Source organism: Stenella coeruleoalba (genome assembly GCF_951394435.1).
Source record: "Stenella coeruleoalba genome assembly, chromosome: 14".
NCBI classification, from domain to species: Eukaryota; Metazoa; Chordata; class Mammalia; order Artiodactyla; family Delphinidae; genus Stenella; species Stenella coeruleoalba.
This window is the reverse complement of record NC_137160.1, coordinates 16,212,175-16,240,137: the sequence shown is the minus strand read 5'-3', so window position 1 is coordinate 16,240,137 and position 27,963 is coordinate 16,212,175. Positions and strand designations below refer to the sequence as shown.

Genomic DNA, 27,963 nt, shown 5'->3' with positions numbered 1-27,963 from the left:
CACTACTGTATATAAAATAGGTAACCAACAAGGGCCTACTATATAGCAGAGGGAACTATACTCAATATCTTGTAATAACCTATAATGGAGGAGAATGTAAAAAAGGAATATATTTGTATATTTATGTATAATTGAATCACTTTGCTATACATTTGAAACTAGCACAGCATTGTAAATCAACTATATTTCAATAAAAATTTTAAAAATAAACAACATTGATTACATTTTTTTTAAAAAGGTCACCTTCTCAGTGAGGTCTTCTCTGATCACACTACTTAAAATCACCCTCTACGTCTGCTCCAGCCTTACCTATCCCCCTGCTTTGCTTTGTTTTTCTCCAAAGCACTTAGGACAGTTGGATGGATGGATGCACAGGTCTCTGTGTGTGTATACATATCTGTCCCTCTCCTGTAGAAGAATCCAGGAGGATGGGCGATTTTGTTTGCAGCTAGAAAAATACCTAGAAAAAATGGTTGTCCTATTTTAGGTGATTAATAAGTAGTTGTTGAATTAATGAATAAGGATTCTGAAGTGTAAATGTACCAAGAGAAACAAAAGAATCTAAAAGCAGTGCCATGGTTTGTACCCTAAAAGGTGTATAATATCAATATGTTCTATTTGATTATACATTTTAAAAAGATAAATATAGGGGGTTTTTTTAAAGCAAAGTCTATTTGTTTCAGTAAGAAAGCAGTCTTTTTAATTAAATCAGAAATTTCAAATTAGAGCTGGTAGAAACCACTTCAAAGCACAGCCTGACAGGAATGTAACTAAAAAAGGAAAGAAAGAAAAGTTGAGTATGTATAAACATCATCTTAGCTGAAAGTCGGTGCCCATGTGGAAAATCAGTAAAAGGAAAGAAGAGAGGGCACCTTGTTTTTCTCCAGTGCCTCTTGTATTGGAAGAGAAGTCGTTGTCTATTTCAATTTGATCTTTCTTCATTTGGTGGGGGGGAAAGTAAAATTGTTTTTAGTTTTCTCCATATTAATATAAAGATTAAAGCACCGTTTGGTTGCATCTGACAAGACGGCATCTTAATTTCCTGTATCAGATCTTGATAACCTTTCTGAATCATAAAAAAAATAGCATACAGCATCCTTGTTTTTATAAATTTCATATTATAATTATTTGAAAAATGGGTAATCCTTATATTGTGTCTAATACCGGTCCCTTGGGTATTCCAGAGACTAGTAAAAGAAAATTGTACAAAATATTGTAGCAGCACCTTCTGCTTTTGTTTTTGCTACCATCGCAATCACCATTATTTCATAAAAGAAAGGACACTTTGACACTTTTAAAAATAGGAAAGATGATCTTAGGGTAAAAGACAGTCTTATTGTCCTTACCTTTATCAATTTGCCGTGGACTTCAGTTTGTGCTGCCAGCGTGTGCAGCCCAGAATTGGGAACGGTTGATCTGTAATATGATTATTGACATTTAACAAGGATAGACTATTGAATATACAAATTTAGCTAGAATACCTAGAAAAGAATACCTAGTGACTGGAGGCTTTGGAGGACACTATCTGGTTACCAAAACAGTAATAACTCAAAAACAATTTTTTAAAAAATTATTTTATTTATTTATTTTTGGCTGCATTGGGTCTTTGTTGCGGTACGCAGGGGCTACTCTTCTTTGCGGTGCGCGGGCTTCTCATTGTGGTGGCTTCTCGTTGCGGAGCATGGGCTCTAGGCGTGTGGGCTTCAGTAGTTGTGGCACATGGGCTCAGTAGTTGTGGCTCGCAGGCTTTAGAGCACAGGCTCAGTAGTTGCGGCGCACAGGCTTAGTTGCTTCGCAGCACGTGGGATCTTCCTGGACCAGGGCTCGAACCCATGTCCCCTGCACTGGCAGGCGGATCCTCAACCACTGCGCCACCAGGGAAGTCTCTCAAAAACAGTTTTTGTTTGTTTGTTTGTTTGTTTTAGTCATAGATAGGTAAGCTTTATTCCAACGTCTACATAAAAATGAGTTGATGTCGAACAGGAAACGGTTTTTCCAAAGGGTTAAAGTCTGTCACACAACAGAACTTGGTCCTTTTCCCTTTAGTTTGTCTCTCAGTTCAGTTGGCTGATGCATCATTATTCGTGTCCGCCCTCACTAATCATTTTCACCACACACAATATCTAAAAGTCTTCGGGTGGTACTTCCCATTTCTCTGGAGATCTCTTAAGCTGTTTTCAGTTACAAGAGGTGGGCAAGGTTTTTATCTGTTCTCACTCTACTCCACCGGAGCCAAAAACACATCCCTGAATTCTCTTGTTCAAATTGTGGCTGTTGGCAAAGCATTCAAATGAAGAACTTAATGCTAACGCACAAAGGACACAGTATAATCTCTGTATAATAGTGACTTCGCTTCAACCTTTTCTCATTAAAGAATTATTTTTATTATCTCTCCACAAGGGAGTTATAAAAAATACCTGTAAGAACATTGAAAAGGCTCTTAAAAGTCCTGGAATGAAAAATTCTGCAGTATAAATTACGATACATCGTCTATGACTTGCAAATAAGAATAAATTCTACAAGCTAGAATTTCTGAATGATTTTGATAGGAATTTACCAGAAGGAGCCAGAACATCAAACCTTAACGATTTCCTGTTTTCATCCCAATTGAGTTTTTGAAAAGCTGTATAATCTGTTGACAGGCACAATCCACACAGGAACTTGCTGCTGCCACTGATGATGAAATCAATCTGAAGGACAGAGATTTGTATGCTGGACGCGCCAGGCTCTTCCATGCAACTGGTTGAAGTGGTCTTCTCTTATTTTTTTCCCTTATGTTTTAAATAAAAGTAAATATACATATGGTAAAAAATTTAAATGGTACAGAAAGATCTAAAATAATCAGTAAATATCCTTTTCTCTCATAACCTAGAAAATCTGGTGTCTTCCAAATCATCAGGCGTATGAATAATTTGCAAAGCGAAGTCAAACTTGGAGTCTCTTCATCTGAAAATTATTCTCAGGACTTTTGGAATGTGTTGATTCTGTCATGTATTACCTCTGTTACAGAGGAAAGCCATGCAGTCTTATTCTTCTTAAAAAAAAACCTAATTACAAAAGCAACACACACGCTCTGCTCAGAGACAGCAAGTCCAGGCAGCACCTTGTACTCCGTGGATCTGGCCCTAGTTACGGGCAGAGTCCCTGGTATCATCCAGAGTCATGGGCGGCAGGAGCTCAGCCGAGCCCTTCCTGATGCCTCGGATCCTCCTGGCCAGCGGCACATCCTTCGGGAACAGAGTGACACGGCCGGCATGTAAGGAGAGGAGATAGGCATCCTCAAAGAGACGAACTAGAAACGCTTCTGCTGCCTCTTGTAGGGCCAGCAGAGCCTGGGTTTCCCAATTGAAGTCCACACCACGAGTGAATTTAACACGTATTTCTCTTGCCAGGCGGCAGAAGGGGTTCTTCCTTTAACAACAGGTGTGTGCTCTTCTGAAGAGTTCGGATCTCCTTCAGAACCCGATGTCTCCGGCGAGCAAGTTGACGGGAGGAAGTGCCTAAGGATGGGCCCGGCCGGAGTGGGGTGGGGGGGGCGGGCGGCGGGAGCCGGGCTCGCGGCGCGCCTCCTTGGGGCTTCGGGCTTGCGGATCTGGCGGCGCGGGCCCATGGTTGGAGCTCGGGGTTGCGGACCGCGGCTCCTTCTCGGCCTTCCGGGTCCAGCGGCAGAGGCTGGCGTCCAGGGTCAAAAACAGTTTTTAAGGAAAAGCTAAAACAGTTTTAGAAATAAGCGAAATTAGCCTTAGTCTCCTTTTAATATTCCCATATTTTTATTGCATAATAAGAGCTAGCTTTTATTGAGTGCTTATTATTTGCCGCACACTGTGCTAAGTACTTTTTACATGGATTGTCTAATTTAATTCTAACAATACTGTGAGATAGAAGATTAGTATTGAAGTTATTTTGGTTGGATCCATTTTCTTCATGAAATAACCTACTTTATCACAGAATTATAAATCTTGGGTGACCATTATATAAATGCTGTGGCAGCCTTTTACTAAAACTGATCAAAATGAATGTGGACTAACAATATTTTAAGTCGTATGAAAGCTTGCTAACTAATCTTGGCTCTGCCGCAGCTGTGGTACCATTATGTTTGACCCCTTCCATCCAGGCTTCCAGGCATTTCAGTTATAAATAATTCATATGGGCAAGAAATTTTAGGTATTGAGGGATTTTAAAAAGATATATATATATATATATATATATATATATATATATATGATAGGGTGTCTACTTGCAAGGAGTACTGTTATCTAGTTGGGTAAAGAAGACATGCTTGTGAAAGAAAAGCTCATGATTTTAAGACAAAATTGTGTTGAAACATATAGAACAGGAGTCTGCAAACAACAGCCTGTGGGCCATATTGAGGCCACTGCCTGTTTTTGTATAGCTAAGAATGTTTTTTATATTTTAAAAATTATAAAACAAAACAAAAATCAAGAAAAGAATATGCAGCAGAGACTCTGTGGCCCGTATGAAGCCTAAAACATTTACTCTCTGGCACTTTACAGGAAAAGTTTGCCAACTTCTGCTATCCAAGATGAGCATCATTAGGAGACCGTGTCTAAAGGGACAGCAGCATTCGTAATGTAAACCGTTTTCCCCACCACACAACAACTTGCTGTGTATTCTCTACAACACCCATGACGGGGCCAAACACATAGCAGGCAGGTCATAGTGAAGAAAATCTGTTGACTTGAATTAAATTTGTTGTTTGCAGTTGTCTAGACTTGGAGCAGTGTTGTCTTAAGGTCCTGGAGCCTGAAGGCAGCCCGAGCCTGTGTTTACTGAAGCTGCTGGGTGAGAAAGGCTGTACGGTCATGGAGCTGAGCGACTTCCTGCAGACAATGGAGCACACTGAGGTCCTTCAGCTCCTCAACCCCCCAGGTACGTGCTTCCCGGGGGCACGTTCTCCAGGAGTTCATGGAGACAGACTCAGAGGAAAATATCTCATTTGACCAAATGAATTGTGTTAAGTATTTTTGAAACATGTGAACATATGGAGCCTCGTTTTCCCCCCCAGGTTGAGACTAAAGAACACATAAAAAGCAAATACAGTGTATAAACATTTGTTGGATTGTTTTCCAAAAAAACAGCTATAGAAGACATTTTGGGGACAATTGGAATAACTTGAGTGTCACCTGCATATTAGACATTAGGGAATCACCATGTGATGATGGTGCTGTACTTCTATAGAGGAATGTCTTTATTCCAAGGAAGTGCATGTGAAAGTGTTGAGGGGAAAGGTTTCTATAACTTATGTTAAAATAGTGCAGCCAAGAAAGTAAATACACACATTCATTTATGTATATGAATGAGAGAAAGTGTAACAAATGTTTATTGTTGAAGTTTTTTGCCAACATGGTGCTTTTGAAATGTTGAGTAACTCAACCACATGATTTTTTTTTTCCTGAATATACCAATATTGTGAGGTTGCTCACTTCCAAGGTCAGATTTGAGGAACAGGAAACAGTCCCACCTTTCCACAACTGTGGATGGAGTTGGTCAGTTACCATGACGTCAGCAGGAGGGACCATGTCATCCAAGTCACGTGATGGCAGCGGCGCTGCAGACCTTCTTTCTTGGGGGCTTGGGGAATTAGAGACACGTCTTGTAGTGATGTACTGACAAGTACACGTAGCAGAAACCCCAACTCAAGTTGGTGTAATAAAGGGAACATGCTGGTTCCAACAGAAAAGTCTTGAAGCAGGTTGGGCTTCGAGAAAGGCAGGGGGCAGCCCTGTTTCCAAGGAGTTGGATTTTGTCTTTGCTCTTCCTTTCTTGTCATTGGCTTCCTCCCAAGGCTGACTTTCTACCTAGTCATGGGATGTCTACTAGCTGTTCCTTGCATTAATCTTCGTCTCAGCAAAAAGCGTAGGATTCCCTAATAAGCTAACTAATTTTGGCCACGTGCCTGTCCCTGTACCTGTCACCAGCCAGGGAGTTGGAATGTGCCAGTTCCCCTGGCTTAGAGCCAGGAGTGGAGTGGGTTCAGTTAGCTTTCCAGAAACCTCATGGATCGCCAAACAAAATTGGATGCTGGGCGTGTGAGGGGGAGCACCTGAAAAGTCTACTACAAATGGAAGGGACCCTGGATTGTGAGCCAGGAAATCTGGACTCTCAGGTTATCCCTGGCTCTACCAGGCCTAGTGTAGATGAGGAAGTAGGTCCTCTATAAACGCCTCTCTTGTGTTACCCACTGTATCTGATGCTTGACAAATGTTTCTCAGTGCCTCTTCATACAAGAGGCCTGGGATAATGCAGATCCCATCTAGATGCAATTGCTTTCTGTCACCAAACAGTAAATTATTTCTTCAGGTGACATTTATTAATTTTTGTATCCCCAGTGTCTCAAAAGTACCCAAGAGTTGTGGCAATTGAAATCTGCCAGTCTAGGGCACTCAGCCTCTAAGTTCTCAGACTTTATAGACTTACCGGGGCCTCTAAGGAACTTCTCTGGGAATTAACTATAACTTTAATATCTCATTACGTTTTTCAATAATTGCACTTAATTACTCCACCGTTGTTGCCAAGTCAATAAAATGAGAGTCAGTGTTCTCTACCTCTCAGACTTGGAGGAGCTGCTGAGATGATGCTGTGTTGAGTTGCATCTAGGTGACCACGGAGGCTGCACACACATCTCATGATCTGTGGTGTGATCACTGGCCTGAGATCAAAGGTTTCCAAGTTTTCACAGTTTCCCATGTATGAAACTGAGCTTAACTGAAATTGAGTCACATGTTTATTTGTGTGTAATGATGCGCCTGGAATTTTTAGCAGTATTCTCTGTTTTGACGTGATAGGCCAGCAGCGAATACAGTGCCATCCTGATAAACATCAGTCATCTTCTTGGGAAAAATCTGTTTCTGCTCTTTGTGTTTCTCTCCAAATAGTAGGATCAGCGCTTCACCGTCAGTGTCCCCTGTGCAGATCGTTCCGATGTTGGGCCAACGGGCTTTTTCAGTTATCCCCTGGGACTCTTTCGTATTTGAGGGGAGAACAGGAAAAAGACAGCAGTTTCTACATGACCACTTATGCACTATTTCTGTGAAGTTTTATGTCATATTAGGCATATCGTATTCATTAGCTATATAGTATTCATTAGAAAGCAGTTGTTACTTGAATGTTAATTATTGATTTAAGAGGAAATATTTGGGGGTCTAATAAAACTCAGTAATTTACAATTAGCTTTCTACCTGAATCTTACTTGGATAATCTAAAACTTACTGTATTTACATACATTAGAATATAGAAATATAAGAATTTGAGAATAATTTTTATATTTCAATAAAGACATTGAGAATAAAAACTACTGTAATTAAGAATGCAAGCGCTGATAGAATCAGCTAGATCTGGGATTTTGCTCATTCGATCAACATTACTGTATTCTAATACTTCTGCTATTCCAGGCATTGTGCTTGGTACTATGAATTAAAACAATACTTCCTGCATGTCCAAAATTCATCGTCTAGTAGGGGAGACAAACATGTAACTCATCACGTCCAGTACAATCCTAAAAACAAGTATATATTAAATCTCGTTTTTCCTTCTCAGTGTATTCCTGAATCTTGGTGAAAATAAAAGGAGGAATAATCTAACATTTTCTCTCTTTTTTTTTTTGGTAGCGCAGTTTCATAAGAAGACATTAGTTCTTATTCCACAAAGAGCCTGATGACTTTTATCTGATTGTCGTTATAGAGAGCTCTGGTTTTGGGTGACTAAGATGCTGTGAACCTCTGAACAGGTCTTTCAGGCCTAAATACAAGGAGAAGGGGAAACTTCAGATTTATTTTAGTCTGATTTTGTCATATTCCATCCCAGTTGTTTGTGGGATGACAGCCAGAGATGGCCATAGAAGATGGCTGTGGTACCAAGTTTCTTGGATGTCTTTGCTTTGGTGGCTCAGAGGTAGCTGGGGAGGGTTCCCCCATCTCTAACTGGAACACCTGCCTTGATCAGGAGCCAACTTCAGTGGTCCCTCATTTAGCATGAGGTCTAAGCCAAGGGTAACTCACCCCCAAATTCTTGTGCTCCATGGGCTCTGACACGTAATATATTTTTCAAAAGGTTGTGGTTTACTGTCTTCTGCTTTCCCTCCGATTGGGCTTTTCCATAGCACATGGGTTGGCCAGCTTGCCTCTCAGACTGGTCTTGCCTGCCCTTTGTTAGAGAAATGGCTTATAATTTTTATGGATGGATGGTGTCCATCTGCATTTTCCAGCTCTGACTCCTTGTTTCCCTACTTTTATTCCTTTGGTCATTTCAGTGGGAATTGAAGAGGGGCGGGGTGTTAAATGAAGTTGCTGAAATTGTTTTGAACCAGAGGTCTGTAATGATTTTTTTAGACCTTTATTTATTTTTTTATTTAAGGGTCAAAGACTCTGATCTCAAAGCAACCAAAATTGGCATCTGTAACCTTGGCAAATACAGATAAACGTAGATGTGCCATTTGAGATGTTTTTGTTTTGAGTGAAACCACTTGAGTGCTGACTAGTAGCCTCTATCGACTAGAGTCCTGCACATCACGAGATTGGTTGCCAAGGAAGCCGTGCTCTGACCTGGAATCGGCTAAGCAGAGGCTAGACAGTGGGGGATGTTTAGAGAGAATTAACACGTTACACGTGGCTTTCATTAGATGGATTCCCAAGGTTCTTTCTGCTCCAGTTCTGTGATGCTGCCATTTTATTTCATTCTTGTATGAAAGGAGCTTGGCTGCGCATACATTTCAGAAGTGCTGGCAGAGTCATGTGATTTCACTGACATCTTTTCCATTTTTCCCCACCCCTTTTTCATATCAATTCATCTTTCTTCTTTAATTCCTTGTACTATACTCATGTTTCTGGTACCAATTGTTTATTACTTTTATTGTCTCTAAGACAAGAGCAAAGATAGTTGAATATTATTCTTTCGTTTCCAGGATAGCTTTACTTCACATTTTATCTTCGCAATTCTGTGAAAGCCCAGAACAGTACTATTATGAACATTTAAATTTTATTTTATGTTTTATTTTACTTTTATTTTTTTAACATCTTTATTGGAGTATAATTGCTTTACAATGGTATGTTAGTTTCTGCTGTATAACAAAGTGAATCAGTTATATATATACATATATCCCCATATCTCCTCCCTCTTGCACCTCCCTCCCACTCTCTCTATCCCACCCCTCTAGGTGGTCACAAAGCACTGAGCTGATCTCCCTGTGCTATGCGGCTGCTTCCCTCTAGCTATCGATTTTACGTTTAGTAGTGTATATATGTCCATGCCACTCTCTCACTTTGTCACCACTTACCCTTCCCCCTCCCTGTGTCCTCAAGTCCATTCTCTACGTCTGAGTCTTTATTCCTGTCCTGCCCCTAGGTTTTTGGATTTTTTTTTTTTATTTAGCTTCCATATATATGTGTTAACATACGGGGTTTGTTTTTCTCTTTCTGACTTACTGCACTCTGTATGACAGACTCTAGGTCCATCCATCTCACTACAAATAACTCAATTTCGTTTCCTTTTATGGCTGAGTAATATTCCATTGTATATATGTGCCACATCTTCTTTATCCATTCATCTGTCGATGGACACTTAGGTTGCTTCCATGTCCTGTACATTTAAATTTTAAATGCGAGCACACATTTATGTGGAAAAAGAGATGACCAGAAGTTATCATTTGGCCAAAATCACAGTTGGTTATTGACAAAAGTAGTATCAGAATCCGGGTCTCCTGACCCTGACCTGAACTCAATGTCATTTCAATAATACTAGGAAGTTTCTGGATTGTTTGGGAGGCTTAGTTATGGATTACTACCTCAATTCTCTCTTTGACCCACAGACTTCCATTTTTTCCTTCTTGCCAAATTAAAAAGTACTCAACTACTAGATCTTATAAGGGACTCATCTTGTTCCATGAACAACAGAAATTCCTGAAAGCAAGATATTAAGAAGTGAAAAGAGGCAAAGATCGTATAAATGGGAATAAAATGAAAGAAGAAGAGAGCTAGAAAGAGAGTGGTGGTGAGGGCTGGAAGGATGGGTTTCCACGCCAAGGTGTTAAAGGGAGTTGTCGATGATGTAGAAGGATGAGGGGTGTGATGTAGGAGACCAGGTTTAGCCACAGTAGATGCAAATGTAAATTGACCTGTAAGAGGAAAGTACACAGCCAGTACACTGGTTGTGTAATGAGGGGAAGTTGTTAGAGGAAGAGGAATGGTATTTATTCTGGGACTCTCTGGGGTGCTTTTCAGTAATAGTTTTGAAATGTTCAAAATAACGTTGAGGGAGAGTTTTAGATGGAAGATGATAGAAAATGTTTTTTGGTTCATGGCCTCTGAAAATGGATGCGCTGTAACATACCCAATAGATCTGTTCCTGGAAAAGCTGTGAATTACTTCGCTGGTAACTGCATTGTAAGAGAGAACAACTCAAAGGGAACCTATGATGAATCCTTTTGTCAGGTCAAGAATCACCCTACTTTATCTGTTTAGTGATTCCTGCAGGGGTTGTAGTTTTATTGTGTAATGTCTTGAGCCGGTTGCTCTACACAGGTGTACACGTGTTGAAAGCACAATCCCCGTGTTCCATCAGACCCAGTCAGATTCTCTCCGGCTTACAGGAAATCAAGTAACCTCTCTGACTTCTTTGCAGATGTTATCTGAAAATAGGCTCGTTTGCCAGGAAGCTGTGCATTCAACCAGAACTTTCGTCTGCCTTGGTACACCGTCCAGAGCTCTGTGTCATCTTCCCTCTTTACTTTGTTCAGCACATTCTGCCTAGTGGGCGCTGCGCGAGGGTGGTTAGAGGTGACCGTGGTTCCCTGTCGCACACGAGACAGGGTGGAAGGAAATATGTGTGGTTAAGACACGGGAGGTGTTGTGACTTCTCTCTGTGCTACTCACCAGGGCGGGTTCCAAATCACACTGTGCCTTTCAATTCTCAGTCTTTGAAGCAGTAGATAATAAAGACATGTCTTTGATTGCTTCTCGAAGACTTAGACTACTAAAATTGTTGGTACAGGACAGATGTATCAACTGTGAGTTTGAATGTCTGTTAAAAATCATTCAGTCTTGTCTCCCACAAAGGAAGCTTTTAGAACATCCTGGTCACATGGGCGCCTTCCTCTGAAGTCATTCATTTCTTCGTAAGACCCTCTAGAGAGAAAGCCTTTCGGTTTCCTTCATTCTCATCTCTTGTCTCTTTGTGTAATAGCAGAGGCTCTTGGCCACAGTACATTTGGAAGCACTGCCACGGCACAAGACACTGCACGGTGCCTGACAGCCTCCTTCCAGTAAGAGAGGCTCACTGTGGCAGAAGATGGGATTAGCATGGGAGATGCATTAAGAACCATCAGAAAATGATAGCTATGTGAGGTGATGGATGTGTTAATTAACTTGATTGTGACAACCATTTCACAAACGTATACCTATACTGAATCATGTTGCACACCCTTATATATATATGCAGTTTTTATTTGTCACTTATACCTCAATGAAGGTGGAAGGAAAAAAGAACAATCACTGGGATAACCCAAGGCTTAAAAGGGTTTTAAAGCCCAAGAAACCTTAGCTCTGCATCCTGGTTCTGCTGTTTTACAATGAGAAAAAAAGGAATCTCAGAGAAGTTAATAATTTACACAGGGTAATTTGGATGACTTTCTGCAAATGACGTAAGTTCATTTTCCTCATTGTAACATAGATCTAGTTAATATCTAACTCACGTGATTATTTTGAAAGAGATCAAAGTGCTGGGCATATGGAAAGCAGCCAGTAAATTGCCGTTATAGTAATTTTTGTTATTATTATACACATTCGTTCAACAAATATGTGTTGAGCACCCACCGTTTCACATATACCAGGCACTGTTCTAGGCGTCTGGTAACCTGGTGGCTGAGACAAGAGCTTCTGTTTTAGCAGGTGACACAGATAATAAGAAACGGGACTTGGGGTGATTAGTGCAGTGAAGCCCACAAAGTGGGATGAGTGTAATGCTGGGTGGGAGGGGGGAGGTAGCTCATGTTTCCTGGACCAGCTGGAGACCTGGATGATGAGAGAGTCTGTCAGGAAACAGTGGGGGTTAGGGGGGAATCCAGCAGAGAACCAGGAGGTGGAAAGGCAGGAAAGAGCTTGTCTTCCGAAGGAAAGAGGCCCTCGCGGCTGGAGCCTGGTGGGCACGAGGGCCTCGTTGGCCATGTAAGGAGCTTGGGTTTCATTCTAAATCCAATGGGAGGTCAGTAAAGGGTTTTATCAGAGGAGTGACATGGATTAATTTGTTTTAAAAAGACATTGGGCTGCTGGTTGGAAGTAAGGAAAGAAAGTTCGCCGGCTGTGAGAATAGTTCAGTTCGGGAGGGGATGGCGGCTTGGATTAAGCTCATGGCATTGAAGATGGTGAGATGTGGAAATGCGTAAGCGACAGGCCTCGCAGCTAAATTACACGTGGGGAAGGAGGACATGGGCAGGAGGGGTTTGGGGGGGCTGCTAAGTTTCCGTCCTGAGTAACTGGATGCTTGGGGTGAGGCCGGGGCCTGGTTTATCTTCCCTGAGATGGACAAGACTGGGGGCTCTCGCGGAGGAGGAGATCTTGTGTGGGATCTTCCCGGACCGGGGCACGAACCCGTGTCCCCTGCATCGGCAGGCGGACTCTCAACCACTGCGCCACCAGGGAAGCCCAACTCCAGGATCTTTGACAGGAAGCGCCTGTCAAAAGTTTTCCAAGTTCTGATGCTGGTAGTCATTTCTCAGATGAGAACTGTTTGCATCACATGTATCAAATTTATATCCTGCTGTTGTGTTTCTGTACCTTTCTGATTACAGAATAGTTTTAATGCTAAATCACAGCATTGACATTCATATGCCCTTTCTTTTTTAATATTTATTTTTTTATTTAGGCTGTGCCAGGTCTTTTTTTTTTTTAATTTGTTTATTTGTTTTGTTTTTATTTTTGGCTGTGTTGGGTCTTCACTGCTGCGCACGGGCTTTCTCTAGTTGCGGTGAGCGGGGGCTACTCTTCGTTGCGGTGCGCAGGCTTCTCATTGTCGTGGCTTTTCTTGTTGTGGAGCGTGGGCTCTAGGCGCACAGGCTTCAGTAGTTGTGGCACGTGGGCTCAGTAGTTGTGGCTCGCGGGCTCTAGAGCACAGGCTCAGTAGTTGTGGCGCACACGCTTAGTTGCTCTGCGGCATGTGGGATCTTCCCCGACCAGGGCTCGAACCCATGTCCCCTGCATTGGCAGGTGGATTCTTAACCACTGCGCCACCAGGGAAGCCCCATGCACCAGGTCTTAATTACCACACGCAGGCTCTTAGTTGTGGCAGGCAGGATCTAGTTCCCTGACCAGGGATCAAACCCGGGCCCCCTCATTGGGAGCACAGAGTCTCACCCACTGGGCCACCAGGGAAGTCCCTCATATGTCTTTTGAAGACATTTAAGTGGTATTTAAACTCACAGTTGTCTTACTAACAGCGCACCTAACTCAGTTGAAGGGCTGGCCGGATAAGCCTTTATGACTAAGTATTTCTAGAGCTGGCACAGAGAAAACATCGTGACTGCTGTATGCAGACAGCTATGATAAGGCTCATCCTGGTTTCAGAGGCGTTAGAATGTGGAAAAAATGTTTCTCAGAATTGAAGAAATATGGCAAACAATTTTTTCCCCCAATCATGGGGAAGTACAGTAGATCAAAGTCTTCTGCAGGTGAGTTCCTTTCCTCCAGGTTTTATAGAGCCTGGAACTCACAAACTCATCATCTGATGGAGAAGGAGATGTGAATGGGTGATTTATAACCAGGATGAATATGCAGGTTATTTCCAAAATATTTCTTCTTTTGGTTTCAGAAACATAAACAAGGAAAACCCCTCTTCTCTGACTTTATATAACTTTTTTTTTTTTTAAGGAATAAAGATCACTGTAAACCCAGAATCCAAGGCAGTCTTGGCTGGACAGTTTGTGAAGCTGTGTTGCCGGGCAACTGGGCATCCTTTTGTACAATATCAGTGGTTCAAAATGAATAAAGAGGTAATTTTTTAATGTCTTTTAAATGCCTTTTAATTCCTCTGTCATGAGAAGAGAGAAAGAAAATTAATTAGCCTGTTGTCTTCAGTGTGTTTTTAGGAGTTTTGTTTGAGGATATGATAGGTCCTTGTTAAAGGATCTGTGTTATTACCAGAGTGTTTATTCAGTAATCATTACTTTGGTAAGCAGTAATAAAATCAGTTCTCTATTCTGAAAATTGTGGAAAATCAGGAGTACTTGGGGCAACAATGTTAACAAACATGAAACATCACCAGTACATTCTAAAATATCTACACAAAATCCTTTACAACAGATTATGTTCCAGTCTGAATCTTTAAAAGATTTTCAAAGCAACATGGAAGGCAATATTATTTTAAGCATTCCCCGTAACTGTATTATATCAGAAGATTTAGGCTTTTATGGTAGATTCTGAAGTAAAACTCAGGTCGGTAGAAAGGGGCATTTATTCCTTTTGTGGAAGGATTGTATCCCCATGCCACCCAACCAATAATTTAAAATTGCATATTGGAATCCTCTTGTCTTAAACATTCTTTGAGCACTCTGCTGCTGGGAATTTCTCAGTGGTCTGGCCACGTTGTGTCCCACTGTGGTGGGCTTCTCTCTTCTCCCTCATTCATCTCCCCTTGCTCCCTTCCCTCCTAGATGGTACCTTGAAACTCCATTATTCTTTTCAGCCTGTTAGTCACATAACTAAACTTTCTTTCCAACTCAACATTAAGACTCCATTTGCAAATCTGAAACTAAGTTCAAGAGCTGTTCCGAGATGACAATCTTTCCTTTGATGGGATCAAAGGATCCCATCAAAGGAAACGTGTGGATTTGTACAATTTTTAATTTCCGTCCCTCACACACAGGTGAGGTAAGGCAGATGTGAACTGCAGTAACAGGACTGCACTGGCACCAGACAGGCCTGTGTTGGATCCTTGACTGTTAGTAGCGACTCGAATTCCTATCGTCAGGGGTTGAGAGAACTTAATTGATGAGATAGTTTATGTACCAAGGCTCTCGAGAGATGGTAACTAAAGTTATTTTACCATATTTTCTCAATTGCAAAGTGGCTTTCATTTTAATAAACACCTTTTGAGGAAGAAATCATGGACAAAACTTACTCTATTAAGTATATCATTTGTGAACTATGTCCTGACTTGAGAAGGGGAGGAATGTAGAGGGTGAGCAGTGCGTCGTGGATTTGAAGAGTTGCAATGGATTTTAAAGCCCTTACCAGTCGAGTTTTGTCAAACCACACTTAGGTTCATAGTCTATTTCAGGAGATAACTCATTTAACAACTACTTGTTGGACACCTGTTTTGTGTCAGGCCAATTTCTAAGTCCAGGATGGTGAAGCACCGACACACAGGGGCCCTGCCAGCTCCACTGGGGAAAGACAGTGAGCAAATAAGATAACTCTGTGAGTTAAGAGCTGTGAGAACATAAACAGGGTGATACAAAGGGAGAAGCCACTAAAGGTCTTAAGTAGGAGAAGTAACATGATAGAATTTTTGTTTTTAAAACACCAACTTGCTGCTTGAAGGGAAGCAAGAGCAAAGCAAGAAGACCAGTTAGGGGCTCCCCTGGTGGCGCAGTGGTTGAGAGTCCGCCTGCCGATGCAGGGGACGCGGGTTCATGCCCCGGTCCGGGAAGATCCCACATGCCGCAGAGCGGCTGCGCCCATGAGCCATGGCCGCTGAGCCTGCGCGTCTGGAGCCTGTGCTCCGCAACGGGAGGGGCCACAACAGTGAGAGGCCCGCGTACCGCAAAAAAAAAAAAAAAAAAAGACCAGTTATCTAATGCCTACACTGGACTAGAAATAACAGTAGTGTGGATTAGGACATGGCAGTGGAGATGGATCAAAGTGGGTAAGCCACTTTATTTTAGAGATAGAGTTCATCAAACCTGACAGATTAAATGTGGAGCCTGAGGGGAAAGGAAGAGAGCTCAAGGATGACCCTAGATTTTCTACTTAAGCATCTGGGGACCTGTTATTTACTGAGGTGTTAAGAGACCGGGAGAGGAAGAGATTAAGGGCAGAAACTCAAGAGTTTGGTTTTAGACATGTTAAGTTTGAAGTGCCTATTGGATGTCTAAATGCATCTAAGTCAGCTTGGATACCTCAGGAGACAACATTGAAAGTTTGTTGGGACTTCCCTGGCAGTCTAGTGGTTAGGACTCGACGCTTCCACTGCAAGGGGCACAGGTTTGATCCCTGGTCAGGGAACTAAGATCCCGCGTGCACGGCCAAAATAAATAAATACATAGATAAATGTGTTAAAAAAAAAAAAAAAGAAAGAAAGTTTGTGTAGTGGAGGAGGAACCAGTAGAGAGACTAAGAAGAATTTGCAAGATAAGAGGAAAACCAGGAGAGAATGGTATGAAGCCCTTGGGAAAGTATTTCAAGAAGAAAGGGGTGGTCAGCATTTTCAGTGCTGCTGAGAGGTATGTGGGTCAAGGGGGGGTGTACTTGGGATTCTTTTGTTTAAGATATAAAGGTACTAGAGTATGTTTGGGGGAGTGATACAATAAAAGGGAGAAATAGATGCTAAAGCAGAGAGAAAATTGCAGGAGCAAAGTCAGAGAGGATGAGGGGATTGTTGGAGAGGAAAAAACCTTTCTCCCACCCTCTCATGCTCAGTCCCTGGGGGCCTGTGAATTAACAGGCAAAATACAGATTAACAAGAGAAGTTTATTCATATGGGAAATTACAAAAGAAGTAGTCCTGTGATTGGTTACAGTTAGAGGAAAAGGGAGGAAGGAGAAAAAGCCTCTCTGGGAAGAACAAAGGGGTTTCTTTAGGAAATAGATACAAAGGGGTTTCTAGGAGAATAAACAGGAGATGAGAAAGTTTGTGGTAATATCTATTCATGCAAGTGCAGATGGTCTTTCCATCTTCCTCATGGCTATTTAAAACTTCCCTGGAGAGGGGATTTATGGTAGGTTTCCTCTTGGTCTTCTTCCCAGGAATAAAAGCCACCCTGAAGAGGGGATTTATGGCAGCCTCATTTCCCAGAAGTTTCTGCTTTTGGTCAGATAAGGAAAGCTCTGATAAGGCTTCTTTCTGCATCTGTTGAATCCTAAACATCTTCAGCTTGAGCTAGTTTACATACCAGCTTTGGGACTCTGAGTGGTTTAGGATCCCCATGCAACCCAAGCCCAGGTAACCTTTGTTAGGAAGACACGCTTTCCATTTTAACAGGAGGGAAGAGAGTTACAAATAAGCACAGACCAAAGTCAATGGCTGAGAGAAGTGGGATTGCAGGAGGTTTGAGAGAGAAAGTCCACAGGAATAGCCTAGTAGGAAAGCAGACTTAGTAGGTTCACGTGGTTAGGATGGTCAGGCAGTGCTAAGGCAGCCGCCATCCAGTTGTCAGATCTTCAGCAAAATGCTCTCTCTCCGGTGCAGGTTCTGAGAGGAGAGAGAGCCGAATTCAATTGGTTGGAGTTTGGAGACGGAGAGCTTATTAAATAAAGTACTTTGCAAGGGAGCCAATATATAATGAGGCACTTGACAAAGCCCTTTGACAATATGCCAGAGTTGGGTGGTGCTGATAAATTGATGGGAGCAGCTAAGGTGAAAGAAAACTTAACGTGGTGACCAGAGCCCAGGAGTAAAAGCTTGGGAAACCCTTGCATGGGCCTTCCTTCCCATCACTGATAGGCTTCCCATAGCCCTTCTCCACCCAGACCTTGAGAGAAGCGTATTGGTCACGGCATCTATCCTCTGATAGAATTTTGCAGATGAGGAAATGAGGCCTTGGGGTAAAATAACTTGCTCTTATACTGACAGCTAATTTGATCAGAACAGAAATAAAGAGCCAAGCCTAACTTTCTGTGATCCCTTCACTCCATCATGGGTTGGTCATGTTGTATGACTACTTAGCTCATAAATGTTACAATTATAGATTCGTTAGATACTAATGATCAAACAATTTTAAATGACAGATTAGATACCTTTCTATTAGTGAGTTTGGGGAAGATATAAGGGAGAGAGAGAGCCTAACTCTCTTGTTAACAGATTTGTAGAAGACTGATTTTCTAAGACTTCAGTCCCAAGTTACTCAAAATGTTGTTGTTTTTTAAGTAACAGATACTTTAGAACTTGGGGGAAAAAAAGATATACTTTTCAAAGTTCCAAGAACATCATACATTTTGCACAGCACGTTTTTATAAGGTGTGTTTTGATGAGTCATTCATTTTTATCCTCTCATTGATTCTTTCACAGATTCCGAACGGAAATGCATCAGAACTTATTTTTAACACGGTGCATATAAAAGATGCAGGCTTTTATGTCTGTCGAGTTAATAATAATTTCACCTTCGAATTTAGCCAGTGGTCACAGTTGGATGTTTGTGATGTCACAGAAGTAACAGAAGGCTTCCAGAGTAAGTGATAAAGTAACTTGAATGCTGGGATGGGAATTGCCTTTTTTAAATTTTATTTTAAATATTTACTTTTAAATAAATAATTTCAAAGTATCAAAGATAGTACTCACATATGTACTTCACCCAATATAATGTCACCAGTCGATAATATTTTATCCCATATCCCATGTGATGGATAGATAGACAGACAAGACGGACATGCAGATGTCTTGGGCTGACATGACCTTTCTCAGTTTGGCCCTGCTGCTGACCTATTCAAACTTGCCACCTTTCATGGGTCTGAATGTTGTGGTCTCTGGTTTTGGGGGAGAAGAGAAATCTAATGCCGTCTTGCTCACTTTTCAGTTCCTTTCTATACTTTTTCTCCCAAACTATTGTATTACTTCTAAAAACTTGTGTCATGGAATAAAGACTATCTATAGAGTTGAAGTAGGCGTGACAGGGCATATAGTGCATCATTTGCTGCAGTGAAGCCTTTCACCCAACTGGTTTTCTACTTTTGCCATCCATCTTTTTAGTCCAATAACCAGTACTGATCAAGGGAAAAACCCAGTGTACTCTAAAGAGTAGCCATCAGGTATTATTTTTTCACACAAACAGTCAAGAACCATATTTGTCATTTTTGCTAGACAAAAAGAATGAGGGAAACAGACTTTTTGTGGCCAATTTGTCTGTCTTCCATTCTTCTCTCAATTTAGCTTTTCCTACACCCGAATAAAGTCTCTAGAAATAGTCATGATTAATTGAGTGATTTATGTTTCCCTAGAATGTTTCTGTGCATGTAATTAACTTTAATATGTTTATAAATGGAATCTTATTCATTCAACAAATATTATTGATCGCCTGCAATGTGCTAGACACTGAGTTTCATTGTTACTGGATCACATTGACAAGGCTTCTGTCCTCAAGGCCCTTAGAGAGTAACAGATGAGCATTCAATAGATAACGCTTAACCCATCCATATTTATTCAGTGCTAATAACAAAACTCCTAATTTTAAGGCAAGTTAAATGAAACAGCAGAACGTAGAGCTTTCTGTTTTGAACAGAAACATCACTCAAGGTGTTTCTGTCCTTTGCTCCCACCGAAAAGACTCTGTGGCCAAACACATTTAGGAACCACTTAAACTGTTTTCCCCTCTTAAATACACAGTGCATACTAACACTTGGAAAACTGAGAAGTCCTGCAATAAAGACATCTGTTTAACTTTGTTTAACCCAGAATGTTCTAAACTTATTTGTCTATCGCATCCTTTTATCCACAGAACATCTCTTAATATTTCTAGATGTGCTACAGTTTTATGAAACATCATTTGGGAGATGCTATTGAAGATTGTAAAAAAAAAAAAAAAAAAAAAGATGGATGAACTTGAAAATATTTTTTTAATTAAAAAAAATTTTTTTAACCTCGAGATTTTATTTATGTTCCGTGATATTTTTCTTTTAATTTAAGGAAGTTTGGATGGCGTCTCTGACTCTAAGTTGCAAATCTGTATTGAACCAAAGTCCCAAAAGTTGATGCCTGGCAGCACGTTGATCCTACAGTGTGTTGCTGTTGGAAGCCCCATTCCTCACTACCAGTGGTTCAGAAATGAATCACCATTAACACATGAGACAAAAAAGCTGTACATGGTAGGAAGTTGGCCTTGGGGGTATTTGGGGGGGTTAATATGTAAAATAGTATAATTGAAAATTACAGTGAATATTAAAATTCATATTCTCTGGGGTGTTTTAATGTTTTCAGTATTTTTTCAAGTTCTTTATTATCTAATATTAATTGATTCTTATATTTGCAAAAGGGCTAGAACACCAGCCCACATGTAAGTGCTTGTATGAAAAATGTCAAACTGAGTATTGCATCAGACTCACCACTGTTAGATTCATTGTATTATTTGCTTGCTAATATTTGACCTAATGAATGGAAATAATCTAGGAATGTCTGAAATGTTAGGATTTGTAGGTTTAAAAAAAAAAAACTCAAAATAACTTTCTCCAAGCCACTTAAATTAAAATTGAGGAAATGTGAGCATGTTCTAATATTGATACAGGTGCCTTATGTGGATTTGGAGCATCAAGGAACCTATTGGTGTCGTGTATATAATGATCGAGACAGTCAGAACAGCAAGAAAGTAGAAGTCATCGTAGGTAAGCAGTATCGCTCAGTATTCTGACACATGGAGCCGTATAAAATGAAGTGTTTGAACAGCGGAAATTCTGTTCACCCATTGAATTTAATGGTATGTTAAACAAAATAACTGCTGATGCTTAAGTAGAAATTTGAGAGCATACATACTAAAACTCCTAATCAGGATTCACATACAAAGAGCAGATAAAAAAGGCTATTTTATTGAGACCGTTTTCATAATTTTTTTAGTTTTATCGTTTATGTTAAACATTTATGGCAAAAATGTATTCCTCAAAGCTTTAGCTAAAAAAAAAAAAAAACCCTTGATTTAGGGGAAAAAGATTTTTAATAAACTATTTTTTCAAAAAAAATCACAGGCATATAAAGAAAAGAATGATTATTAACCAACAATCCCTCTATGAAGTGCATAATGTGGGGGTGTGTTCTAGTTAAGCTTAATGCATTTAGTTATGTTGTCAGTAGGAGGAGATACTGATGCATATGTTGGTCTGTCAACGTATTTCTGTGCTATTTATCTCTGCTTGATGGCTGCCCTTCCTAAGATCATGAATTACAATATATTTACATTTGTTTTCTCTGAAACAAGGAAGAACAGATGTGGCAGTGGAGTGCACTGAAGGTAGTGTAATCCTTTGGTTTGAAACCAAATATCCCGCATGCTGGTTCCTCTTGGGATTGGTGGAGTGCCCTGGTTTACTGAGGGCAGTGATGGAAAAAATACTAGCTATAAGAAAAAATTTTGATAGAAGGATACTGTATCTTAGTCTTTGAGGGTTAATAAATTACCAGAGACACTATTAAGCTGACATTAATTAAAACAACTAATTTTTATTGTAAAGCAATTATACCCCAATAAAGATGTTAAAAAAAAAACAACTAATTTTTAATTGATTTTCTATTGTATATAAAAATAAAGTTCCTGGGACTTCCCTGACGGTCCAGTGGTTAAGACTCTGCGCTTCCACTGCAGGGGGTGTAGGTGCGATCCCTGGTGGGGGAACTAAGATGCCACATGCCGCATGATGTGGCCAAAAAATAAAAAATAAAACAAAGCTCCTGTACAACACCTTACGAATAGTGAACAGTTGCAATTAATTCTTAATGTTAATTATCTTCATAAAATTTGTAAAAATCCATGGCTATACTGTCATGGGTAGTTGTTTAGGTTATTTTATCTGTCCTTTAGCCATGGTAAGATGCCTCTCAAATGCAAATGTAATTTCTATAACAGTTTCAGGACAGGAGCTTTATTGTTTAACGCATGCTTTAGCAAATATTAAATATCCTGTTTTAATATAAAATTTATAAGATCCATTTTTTGAAGCTACAAGGCTGAAGACTATATATTATGGTAAAAGTGACATGGTAGATTAAAAAGAACTGACAGTTATTTTAACATAAACTTTTATCTTGTTTTAATTAACCAAAGCCTTGCACATAAGTTGTAATGAGTAAATTTTAAAACTTAAATTACGTTCCCCTAGTGTGATGTCACTGTTTTGCAAAATTAGGTTTGTGGATAGCAAAGTATTTTTTCAATTTCTGCCTCTTTATTATAAACCCTTAGGCTCTACTTGAGCAAAGTAAAAAAATAATGTTAAATCTTACGTTTCCTGGTTTTCCTGTCCTTCATACTGCTATGGTGTCACTTTGAAATACTATAAGTACTGTTTTCATCCCAGTCATAGTTGCGGACAGGAATTCTCTAGCATAAAGCAGTTCTAATCCTGTGACCTATGGGCCCTACATGAGGGAATCTATGTAAAGAAATCCTAACCAAACTCTTCTTCCTTCTCCTTTTTCAGCTAATTGCATGATTTTTAAAACCTCCTAACATTGGAGACCTCTAAGAATAAACATAAACTAGCATTGCTGTTCAGCTTCTGGGTAATGCATGTATATTACCACCTTGCTGCTTCTTTACCTGCAAGATTCTTCCTATAATTTTTGCAGTGGCAAACACACTATTAAGTAATAACTTTCAGATAAATCTGTTCCAAACACAGATGAAAACCCAACTATGAAACTACTCCAAAAATTTCAGATGGAAAAATTAGATCCAACTCTTCTTTCTAAAAAAGTCTTCAAAGTTGAGGCATTTTATAGTTGGTGGAGTGGCACGTGTTAACAATGTCCCAACATACCGTATCTTTTTTTACCTGTAGAACATGATGTGACCTATTTTATGTGCTTCGTTAAAGATACTTGATCAGGAGAAGGGGTAGGGGGTTGGATAGGTGGAGCTCAGGGGATTTCTTTAGGGCAGTGAAAACATTCTATATGGCAGCTGTAGTGGTAAATACATATATGCAGGTTTTAAATCGTTTCGGAAGGTCAGAGGAGGGGGATCCCAGGATGGAACACAGAATACGACAGAAGAATCTAAACCTATTGCAAGTGTATGAAGCAACCTCACTGATTATGGGATGGAAGAACAGGTGCTAACCTAAGTACCTGGGAATGAGTGAACACAGAAGGCAGAAGATATTGTACAGAACCCTGTACTCTAGCCGATACCACTCTGTAGTTGATTTTATATCTCATAGAAGTTACTGCATAATATTTTATGAATAGTATAGCATTTATAATTTGTGAATGTTAATTTTTATCTTCACACAATTTGTAAAGGAAAAATAGATGGCTATAATGTCATAGGTATTTGCTTAGATGATTTTCTTTCTGTTAGCCAGGCTCTACAGGCTGACAATTCTGAAACCACTATACCTCCAAAAACACGTTCCACCAGTGTAACCAGGAGAAAAACATCAGACATCTCCCGATTTACAGACATTCTACAAAATACCTCACCGATAATCCTCAAAACTGTCAGTGTTATCAAAAACAAGGAAAGTCTGAGAAACTGTCACAACAAAGAGGAGCCCAAGGAGACACAAGTAAATGTGATGTGGTGTCCCGAATGGGGTCCTGGAACAAAAAAGAACTTTAATGGTTCATTAATTGTGACAAATACGCCTTACTGACAACAGATGTTAGAAATAGGGAAACTAGGTATGGGTGTCTGTAGAAACTCTCTGTAGTATCTTCACGATAGTTCTGTAAAATCTTGAACTGTTCTAAAATTAAAAGTTTATTCTCAAAAATATCATTTGAGGTTTTTAATTAGTTTCATGAAGTGTGTAGTCGAGGCCATAGACAAACCTGTCTCGTGATTGTTTTCATCCAATAATTGGCCAGCATATCTAAAACTTTGATCAAATTAAGAATGAGTCTATTTAGCTTTTCGTCATTTAATGAAAGTAGTAATCGCTCAGGAGTCCTAACTGATGTCCACAACCACATTCTCTCCTCTTCACAATTTGACTGCATGACTTCTCCTTTATGGCATTTTAAAAGTTCTAACCTGATAAGACATTATAACACGATTCAGCAGTGCAAGAATCAACTTCTTTTGTCAGTCTTACTATCTGTGCTAAATTGGCAGATTATTTAAAGGTTATTTAAATCTATTTAAATTATTTAAAGATTATTTAATCTATTTTCTCTTATTTTATTTTAGATGAATTAAATAATCTCGGGCATCCCGGTGAGTAATACAAACATTAAAACATTAGCTTTAGATATTTAGTTATTGAATACAGTAACTTAAAGATACTATAGATATTTTCTATCCTTGTGAATAACTCTGTGTCATCAAAAGGCAGTTAAATGGGGAAATGCTTGCTCTTTAATTTGAAAGACAAGAAGCAGCCTTTGAAAGAGTGACAGGAGTAACATCTCTGAACTCACCAGACCCCTGGGTCCTTGTTCAAAGCTGCTCAGTCATTGAACACATCTGAACTAGTTGGGTGGGTGTCTGTAACAGAAGTAAAATTATTGTTAGTGCTGTACAGATGAGTAGTTCGTCATTGACCATTAAGGGACTGACCGTTGGCAGGAGTATTTATCATCCTTTGGCCAGTTTTAATCAGAACAGATTTCTGAACAAGTTAAGCTAAAGGGAAGCCTCACGTGAGATGAAAGCCATAGTAATAATGAGGACTCCATAAAGACCGAGGACATCAGTCCAGGCTGTGGGCATTCTGAAAGGCACTGATGGAACCTGTGACTATCTGAAAATAAAACCTCACAGGAGAACAATAAGAAGGTAGTTATATGTATCAGTTAATATATGTAGAGATCCCTCTTATTTCTTGACATGTGATTTCTCATAGTTTTAGCACCATGACTAGTTTGCTTAGTTTTGTGCCCATATTTTGTTAAAAAACATCTGTTATTGTGAGTGATGATTGGGCTGTGCTGATGACACATAAGCCAGTGAGACAAACCAGAACGCCACTGTTACCCCCATGTCATTCCTGCTGTGCCAGCCTTGAGCTCCGGGAAGCCCCTGTGAGACGTGCTTCAAGCACCCAAAACTAAGTGGTGTTGGAGAACCACCCTCGTCATGTAGCTAGTTGCTTCTCTTGATCTGGTTAGGAATCCCCTTTTCCTAAATTTGTCTGTTATTTCATGCCCTTCAATGAACATTATGAAAAGCTATTTCAGGAAAACTTTTGCAAACCAGCACCACTAAGCTTCTAAAATTTTCCCGACCTCCTCTTTCATTATATCGTTACTCCTCAAGAATTAGAAACACCAAGAAATTTAGTTAAAAAGAATTTAATATATTTTTAGTGGACTCTCGTAGCATATATATTATTAAAAATGCAAACACTCTGTCTATAGTAAGAGACATATTACTGACTGAACTCCATCTTTCCCTGCATCTCTTCCTGCATGGTCCTTGAGAGTGGGAGGTATTTCATTTTATGTATAGTTGATGGCAAAGAGCGTGACCACGGAATGAGATTTCCTAGCTTGAAAACATTGGGCAAGTGACTCAGTCTTTCTCTGCCTCAGATTCCTTATTTGTATAATGGAGGTAATAACAGTACATACCTCATAAACGGAGATGATTTAAATCAGTTATATTTACAGCACATACAGCAGTCCCACGCCATCGTTCAGTAGATGTTAAATTCCTGCTGCTGCTTGCCACCACCAACCATTTTCAGATTGTAATTTCTACCTCACGTGTTAAAGAGTATCACCCCCAGCTGTGGTAATCAATTACCAGAGACATTCTCCTGCCCCGATTCCGACTCTTGTCCATCTAGGTACATGTTTTTAATCAAGAACCTGAAAACCTTAAAAATCATAAATTAGCCGTTAGGATCCACATTCTGCCCTTCGGTGCTGCAGATGCGATTGTTCATTGTTTCCGTATCTCTCTAACCCCGAAGATGGATCGTGGATAACAGCTCCTTATCTTTTTGCATTTTTACCTTTCTATAGATCATAAAGAGCAAACAGTGGACCAGCCTTTGGGTGAGTAGAGCTTTAAAATGCTTCATCAAAATATAATTGTAGCATGTAACTCTTTTATGGGGATCATGAAGGGATTTGAGACTTTTTAAATTGACAACTTTTATAAATATTTGAATAACATCGAAACCAAATGTTTTATTTTGGATATGTATACAAGAAATTACAGAACAGGAGACTTTAAAATATTATGAATTCAGTTTCAGGGACCAGATCAGCTTCTGTGGAGTGATTTCTGTGTTTGTCAATGTACAAACAAATATACATATAGACAATAAGAAACATGTATAGGTCACATAAAAACGAGTAATACTATATCTTGGTGGAGTTAGAGGTTAGGAAAGCACGAAAGAGGCTGCCATAGCAGCTCTACATGTTGAAGGATGAATAGGAGAAGGGCCTTCCAGATAGAGGGAACGTGAAATCCTAAGTAAACTTCGCAGAGAAAGAATACAGGGTGCCTGTTGTATTTGGGGAGTTGCAGGTAACAAACGATTCTCTAGAACATGAAGAGAAGGAGCCTGGAGAAGCAGGGTGAGTCCAGGTCTTGAGCCCCATTTCTCAGACAAGCTATTGGAAGGAAACTTGATAGAGGGGTGAGATTTGTCCCTCTGAAAGGCCAGTCTAGTATCGGTGTAGAAAATAAACTGGAGGGAGACATTGTTTAGGTTAGGAGAACAATTGAGACTGTTGCAATGGTCTAGATAAGAAATAATGAGAATCTAAACCAGGGTAGTACCAAGACCATGCAGAAGAAGACAGAACAAATTCAAAAGACCTTGAGGTGATGGAATCAGTAAGCTGTTTTCATCACCTCACCATAGGGTATAAAAAGTACAGCGGAAGCACCATGCCTGCTCCAGATTCTTGCTGGACCACTAGGCAGGTGGTAATACAGCCCACTGAGTTAGAGAATACAGAATCAAAAGCAGGATTCAAAGGATAGATGACCCTCATTTTGGGACCTAACCGGTTTGAGGTATCTGTGTCGCGTCTAGGCGGAGATACACAGCAGGCAATTGTGCACGTGGATCTGGAATTCTAAGGAGAGGCCAGGCTCGGAGATACCGTCATGAGCGTCATCAGCATAGAGGTGGAGGCTGACACCGTGAAGGGTAGCATAACGTGGGATTGCTCGGCCTGTGGAGAAAAGGGCACTGACTGGGGAAGGGGGGTGGCCCACACAGTGTTGAACAATTAGAATCAGTTGTCACTGATCAGATAGCATATATAAATTCAGGTTTCTAGATTCTCCTGAAAATGGTAGATTTTGAGTGAGAGCTGTCAGTTGTGCTTAAATAGTAGCTGTCCCTGTAAAAGGGCATGTGCCCCTGTTTTCCTGTCATGTAATATTCTCAGTCTACTTCACTCTCTCCCTCTCTCTCCTCCCCTCCTTCCCCACATGGTCTCACCAGGTAGTTAAATTTCTTTACATGGTGGCTGAATCCCCAAACCGGAAACTCTCTGGACTTAAGGTTGAGACCCAGAACTGGCAAAGTGTCACACTACATTAAGCTCAGAGAGAACTACAGGGCAGCCCAGATTTGGAGCCGGGGGCAGGGGCCAGGGTGAGGGTGACCACACTGCTTAAAGACAAGGAAGCCATGGTTCCGCAGGGGCTGCCTCTTACCACAAGCTGGAAAGGCAGCCTGGATTAGAATATGAATGGTTTTGTCTAAGGAACTTGGACTTTATTTTGTAGGACATAGAAATTAAAAGATCTGATGCATGAAACCAACAAGGACTGTATATTCACCCAGTCAAAGTTGATGTTAATACTCAATCACTGAAAGATGGCCAAAGGTTTTTTGTTGTTGTTGTTTTTGCGGTACGCGGGCCTCTCACTGTTGTGGCCTCTCCCGTTGCGGAGCACAGGCTCCGGACGCGCAGGCTCAGCGGCCATGGCTCATGGGCCCAGCCTCTCCGCGGCATGTGGGATCTTCCCGGACCGGGGCACGAACCCGTGTCCTCTGCCTCGGCAGGCGGACTCTCAACCACTGCGCCACCAGGGAAGCTGCAAAGGGTTTTTTATTTAAACACTTATATAGCACTTAATATGTACCAGGTCCTTTTCCAGTTGCTTATGAATATTAACTCTTTTTGG

At 40.4% G+C, this 27,963-nt stretch overlaps 1 protein-coding gene and 1 pseudogene across 4 annotated transcripts in view; one reads left to right on the top strand and one right to left on the bottom strand.

Annotated features, from left to right (window-relative positions):
* The window catches only part of MALT1 (MALT1 paracaspase), a 60,287-nt gene that overhangs the window by 5,975 nt on the left and 26,349 nt on the right, over positions 1 to 27,963 (top strand). For 2 of the 3 annotated variants that reach the window (XM_079943523.1, XM_079943521.1), the window contains exons 2-9: positions 4,724 to 4,890; positions 13,875 to 13,996; positions 18,231 to 18,390; positions 19,842 to 20,020; positions 20,437 to 20,533; positions 21,121 to 21,153; positions 24,052 to 24,078; positions 25,830 to 25,862. In XM_079943523.1, the coding sequence (XP_079799649.1) occupies positions 4,724 to 4,890; positions 13,875 to 13,996; positions 18,231 to 18,390; positions 19,842 to 20,020; positions 20,437 to 20,533; positions 21,121 to 21,153; positions 24,052 to 24,078; positions 25,830 to 25,862 (818 nt within the window). The remainder of the gene's footprint in view (positions 1 to 4,723; positions 4,891 to 13,874; positions 13,997 to 18,230; positions 18,391 to 19,841; positions 20,021 to 20,436; positions 20,534 to 21,120; positions 21,154 to 24,051; positions 24,079 to 25,829; positions 25,863 to 27,963) is intronic. The other variant, XM_079943522.1, reaches the window with a different exon arrangement.
* On the bottom strand, positions 1,815 to 4,828 carry LOC307197536 (histone H3-like centromeric protein A; annotated as a pseudogene). The gene has a single exon. The product of its transcript is annotated as a histone H3-like centromeric protein A (transcript).